This window comes from Gekko japonicus, unplaced genomic scaffold (genome assembly GCF_001447785.1).
Source record: "Gekko japonicus isolate JY-2015 unplaced genomic scaffold, Gekko_japonicus_V1.1 scaffold1691, whole genome shotgun sequence".
NCBI classification, from domain to species: Eukaryota; Metazoa; Chordata; class Lepidosauria; order Squamata; family Gekkonidae; genus Gekko; species Gekko japonicus.
In genome coordinates, this window is record NW_015175410.1 from 49,008 (window position 1) to 55,288 (window position 6,281).

Consider the following 6,281-nt stretch of genomic DNA (forward strand, 5'->3'; position numbering starts at 1 on the left):
GCCTCCCCCCCCCCAAGATTGTTCCTAGAGGTTCCTGGCTGCAGCCTGGCCACCCTGCGGTGCGGATACCTAAATTGTTGCCAATATTGTGAGCTAAGCTTTAAGCTGCTTCACTTTTTAAATTTTATTGCCACTAAAAATTAGCTTTCGGTTTCCCCCAAAGGTCAAATGTTGTCTTGCTTATTTTGCACCCCAGTAAGAGGTCAGAAATGCAAACTTTATTACATAGATCTGTATTAGAATGTGTTTTTTTTTCAGCCTGATCTGAATTTTGTTAGTAGAGCATCTACCTATATCTATTTGAACCTGTACTGTGTGTGTGTGGGGGGGGGGTCACAAACCTGAGGAAGTTAAAAGTTTAGGCTACGCTTTCCAGAAAGCTTGTTTGTTTAAAAAGTAGAGTGGATCCTACCATTCTGGTTCATGCCATGCACACTTTTCCTGCATTCATCTCTGTCCCTGTTGACACCCTGAGGTGTCACATGGAGGAGTAGCTGCATGGGTGGGAGGGGCAAAGGGGTGAAATCACACTGCCTTCTCTTCTGCAAGCACAGTTCTGCTGAGGGAAGGAGTCAGCTTCATCCTCTTGTCCCTCTTCTCCAACATGAACAGCCGTTTCACCCTATGGATCATATGACACCCCCCACCCCCACCCCGGAATGATCTTTTAGAAGGTTAGAAGGACCAGCAGAAATGGAGAGGAAAAGTCCATGTATCTTCCATGCATAGATGGACGGATAAATGCCACTATTTTTATTTATTTTATTTATGCTGTTCACCCCCTATATATATCAATGAACTGCTACCTTCCGTTTCAATGTATCTGAGGGAGTGTTGTGTACACACAAACGCTTACACCTTGAGTGAAACTTTGTTGGTCTTAAAGGCTTCACTGGACTCAAACTTTGTTTTTATTTACTTCATTTGTACTCTGGGTTTCTCCCCAGTGGGGACCCAAAGCAGCTTACACTGTTCTCCTCCCCTCCATTTTCTCTTCACAGCAACCCTGTAAGGTGTCAGCTAAGCTGCCATGAGTGTGGAGAGGCTTTCTAATTGCTTTGCATTCCTTCCCATGCGCTTAATTGCTTCAAAGCTGCAACGCTTACCTGTAAAGTGTTACTGGAGGAGATTGTGGTGTCTACCTTCCGTGGGAGCTTCTTCGTTCCCAGCTTCGCAACCGTTAGAGGGTCTTGCAATCTCCCGCGCGTGGGAGTCCACCTAATTGGGTATTGCTGGGGGGGCACATACAAATGCCCTATATCCTATTATGCACACAGGTAGCCCGCCATTCCTAACAGTGTTCGTGTTATTGCATCTATGGCTTTTCAATAAAAGTAAAACCTTCCTGGAAGCATGTATACTTCATTGTTTTGCTGTGGGTCCTGACATAAGGTAGGTACGTGGCTGGCTCACACTCACCCAGCAAGCAACCATGGCAGACTGGGGGACTGAGCCTGGGTCTCCCAGATCCTAGTCTAGCACTTTAACCCTATACCACATCGGCCCCTCACTATATTTGGAATGGCAGCAGATAGTTCATTGTAATTTTTTGGGCAGGAACCTGTGATAATGCGGATCGGGAAAAAATTAATAAGTTGACTTTCCCCCTGTCATATCCTCTGCAGAAAAACTCTTGGTGATCGCTTGCAGCTTGAAGAGAAGGTCGGTGCACTGAGTGTACATGATACCATTGTAGGAAGCAAACAGGTTACCTTTAAATTAAAAAAGGTAAGTGAAAACATCCCACTAAGTAAGTGATGTAATGCTGTTAACTAGGCATTGGTGATACTAAGTGAACCTCCTGCCAGTACTATCTTTTTCCTGTGTACTTATTTTTGATTATTGCCTCTGGGGCTAGACTGTCTCTGTAGTGTTAATGTGTTAGATTTGTATATCCTTGTACTGTTTGCATAATTTATTTTGCTGCTTCTAGCTATGGAGCAGAACAGGTTTCTGTGCAAGGTGTAGTGGATATCCATCCTAGCAGCTGGAAAGTTTACTCAGCCCGCCTTCTGCAGTTTTACCAAAACGGCCTGTGAGGCCTGCCTTCTGAGCTGTGAGAACAAGACACTTTTTAGAAAAGTGAGCTGAGCTTCTCAGAAAGTGAAATCCTATATCCCTTTGTCAGCTTTTGTCTGAAATAGCAGAATATATGGATTAGATCCAGACAAATGTTTCCTTGGGCATGAGGACTTCTGCCTGCGCCACATAATTTCCCCACCTTCTTCCTGTAGCAGCTGGAAATGTACCCTAAAATCCTGTCCTTCAGGATGGCGTACAGCAGGGTTCTCTCCTCCACACCCAGTTTTATCTTTACAGTAACCCTGCCAGGTAGACTCAGTAGAGAGAGTGGTTGGTCAGTCACCCAGTGAGGTTCAAGGCAAGTGGGGATCTGAACCTGGGTCTCCCCCAATAATAATTAAGTACCCTTACCATTCATTGAATCAGTAATCTGTTAGGGTCGTGGACAATGTTCCCTTTAAGCTGTAGAGTACTGTGAGCAAAAATTCTACATTGTGAGCTCCTGGCATTAAAGTTGTGAGCAAGTGATTTGGCTACTGCATAAATTAGTTTGCTCTGGAGCCCTCCTTCCTGAGCGGAGACCAAAATGTGTGAGCCGGAGGCTAAAAAACTGTGAGCTAGCTCACACTAACTCAGCTTAGAGGGAACACTGGTCGTGGACCACCAGAATAAAACTTATGTTAGTTTTTAAAAAACATGAGTGTTCTTAAAACATATATCAGCAGGTACTCTTACCATCGCACCTCACTAGCTGTCAGTTAGTTACTTTTGCTTTAGTGCAAGCCATCCTTTGCCATCACAGCGGAACCTGCAAACTAAATGGTTTGCACCGTTCTTCCAGACCAGGATTGCGAACCATAGTTTGAAATTCGTTTGCAGTCCTGCTCTGAAGGGCAAATGCAATGCCTATTTGGCAATTCTGCTGTAAGAGAAAAAAATGTGGCATGTGCTAAGGAGGAAGATGGCTGTTATATTGTCCTACCAAAGGGGGATATGCAGATGATACCACTCTAATGGCAGAAAGTGAAGAGGACGTAAAGAGCCTCTTGCTCAGGATAAAAGAGGAGAGTGCAAAAGTGAGCTTAAAGCTCAACATCAAAAAAACTAAGATCATGGCATCCGGCCCCATCACTCCTTGGCAAATAGAAGGGGAAGTCGTGGAAGTAGTGACAGACTTCACATTCCTGGGATCCCAGATCACCGCAGACTGTGACAGCAGCCATGAAATTAAAAGACGCCTGCTCCTTGGGAGGAAAGCGATGGCGAACCTAAACAGCATGATAAAAAGTAGAGACATCACCCTGCCAACAAAAGTCCGCATGGTCAAAGCAATGGTATTCCCAGTAGTCATGTATGGCTGCAAGAGTTGGACTATAAGGAAGGCCGAGTGCCGAAGAATAGATTCTTTTGAACTATGGTGCTGGAGAAGACTCTTGAGAGTCCCTTGGACTGCAAGAAGATCAAATCAGTCAATCCTAAAAAAAATCAACCCTGACTGTTCCCTGGAAGGGCCAGATAATGAAACTGAAGCTCAAATACTTTGGCCACCAAATGAGAAGGGAGTATTCACTGGAGAAGACCCTGATGCTGGGAAAGATTGAAGGTCAAAGAAGACGGGGACGGCAAAGGATGAGATGGTTAGACAGTGTCATCGATGCAACGAACATGAAATTGAGCCAACTTCAGAGGACGGCGGAAGACAGGAGGGCCTGGCGGGATCTTGTCCATGGGGTCGCGAAGAGTCGGACTCGACTGTGCGACTGAACAACAACAACCAAAGGGGCCCCAGAAGGGCTTGAACTGAGAGTTTGTCCCCAGAGGAATGGCAAAAGATGGTTTGGGATTATGTATAAACTCACTCATACCGCGTTGGTGTAGGAGAGGTAGCCAGTAGAATTAAACCAGTCCAGAATGCTGTGATATTTATTGATGCAGGGGGAAATAATAGGTGGAGATTTTCATACACTTTGGCTCAAAAGCTCTACTTCTGTATCAGATGTGTATGGGTTTAGTGAAGCAGTATTCAAATGAAGATAGCTACATCCTATAAATGGCTCCGGTCGTAAGCTTGGGGCTTTTGCTGCAGGATAATGCAAGTCAGTTTGGCAAAATTGTGACTGGAACGAAAGCACTGTCTAATTAAAACTAGCTTAGTTTGAAATATTTATCCAACGTCTGCATCTTGGATTGGAGCCAATGAATCCTACAAGCATCCACACATATGCAAGGATTTGGGCTTGCAGAGAAACAGTGAGTTGAATCCAGTAATTTCATCTACTGAGTGAGGACTCCTTCCTCCTTCCATTGGAGAGAGAAGTCCCAATTTAGCAGAAAAGAACTATTGGGTTCAACCTATTGTTTCTCCATAAATCCAGTTCCTTACCACGCCTTCAACTTTGAAAGCATCCCCATAGCCATTTTATTCTGGTTCGTGCAGGACTGCACAACATATTCCTTGTATGAGTTATTTTACATTTGTAAGCAATTGTGGAGGAGGAAGAAATATTTACATGCCACAAAAGCATCCTCTGTTTGGTTGCTGGGGTGTGGGTGGGCATGATCCTTGACAGTGCTAATGTGTAACAGAAGTGATGAGGTAATAGAACATGTTTTCGTTGGAGTACTGTTGGCATCAACAGTGCTGACATCAGTAAGACATTAAACGCAAGTGTTTGTAAAGTTCATTTCCCATCTGTTTTCCCTGAGACTGTTACTGACAACTGTACACTGCCACTGGGTAGGAGATGAAGAGTTGGATCTTCTCAAACTGATCCTGGAGATTCTCCATCCCCCAAAAAAGAGCATTTGAGGAGACAGTTTAGATGAGGGGAAGTTACACTCTGCTGGTAGAAATCCTTCTACCTGTGGTAAAGTTCCACAGAATCCAAGACCAAGAGCACAGGGAAAGATAAAAAGTTGTAAATAACGTATGCTTTAATTGAGCTTGTATTTAGACTGTAATTTCAGAAACTAAGCCGAATGGCATGTTTTATGTACCTTTCATTAGTGTCCCAACATATACCAACAGAAGTTACTGTAGAACTGTTTTTATCTGTTTAATATGTTGTTCTCTCATTTTGGCTAGAATTGAATTAAGCTTGCTAGAATCGAATGAAGCTCTTTTATGAATTGAATTATTTTTTATTAATCAAATGAAGTTCTGCAAGGTCCCTTCCAACTCTAACATTCTATGATTCTATGTCAATGGGGTTTGGAAGGGAAATTTCAAGTTTACATCTGGGTGTTTTATGCAACTTTTTCAGTCAGAGCAACAGCAGAAACAGCAGGAAGCAGAGAAGCATCATCATCAGGAAAGGAGAAAACTGAGACGTTCAGCAAGTCATCTCAAAAGTCAACAAAGAGGAGGACGGCCCTTCCACTGACTGAACCATTCTGCTTTTTTACTTGTGGAGTTTCAAGAGACTGATTCCTTTTTGCCTAAATAGTGTATACAGGAAAAGTAACATCTTGTCAAGTCCTTTTTTAACTGAGGTGGGCTATATAGGTGTGGGCAAAAAACCACACATGGGAAGCAAAGGTGTTTGCTGAGGAGCAGTGAGTGATTATCACATAACCTTGTTTGGTGCAGTGGTTAAGTGCACCGACTCTAATCTGGGAGAACTGGGGTTGATTCCACTTGCAGCTGCTGGATGACCTTAGACAAGCCATAGTTCTGTTAGAGCTGTTCTTGAAAAAGACCCGTTTCGGTCACAGCTCTCTCAGCCCCACCTACCTCACAGAGTGTCTGTTGTTGGGAGGGGAAGGGAAAGGAGTTTGTAAGCCGCTCCAAGTGAAGGGCGGGGTATAAATCCAATCTCTTCTTCTTGTGTGCAATTCTTATGCAAAACTTCCTATACAAACTGGACGGTGTCCTCTTTTCCAATTAAATTTGAACATCAATGTATTTTGTTTGAAAGAGCTAGACAATGTTGATCTGCCTTTATAAATGTTACAGCATAAAATTGCTTTAATTGCTTGTTTCAGCCCATGTTGCATCTAGGAAGTCAACAGATCAGGGTGTTGACAATAACATCTGCTGCAAGGGTAATACTCAGAACCAGAACTCTGGCTTTCAGTGATCTCATTAAGCAAGGCCTTGCTCCAGCAAAAGATTTGGATGCTCACAGTCAATCTCCGCCAGTACATTATGGTCTGTTCCGAGAGGGAGATATGCTTAACGATACAGATATGTATTGGTGCCAATGTAAGTGAACTTTTTTAAAAAACTACTTTAGTGCTGTCCATCTTTGGCACTGTGC

The 6,281-nt window shown here is 43.5% G+C and overlaps 1 protein-coding gene across 1 annotated transcript in view; it reads left to right on the plus strand.

Moving 5' to 3' along the window:
- LOC107122622 (nucleolar protein 10-like) overlaps nucleotides 1-5,659 on the plus strand; it is a gene marked incomplete at its 5' end in the record, with an annotated part of 43,235 nt that extends 37,576 nt beyond the window's left edge. Inside the window, 2 exons of the mRNA XM_015425736.1 lie at nucleotides 1,626-1,728; nucleotides 5,286-5,659. Of these exons, the coding sequence (XP_015281222.1) occupies nucleotides 1,626-1,728; nucleotides 5,286-5,405 (223 nt within the window). The remainder of the gene's footprint in view (nucleotides 1-1,625; nucleotides 1,729-5,285) is intronic.
- Nucleotides 5,660-6,281: the final 622 nt, after the last annotated feature.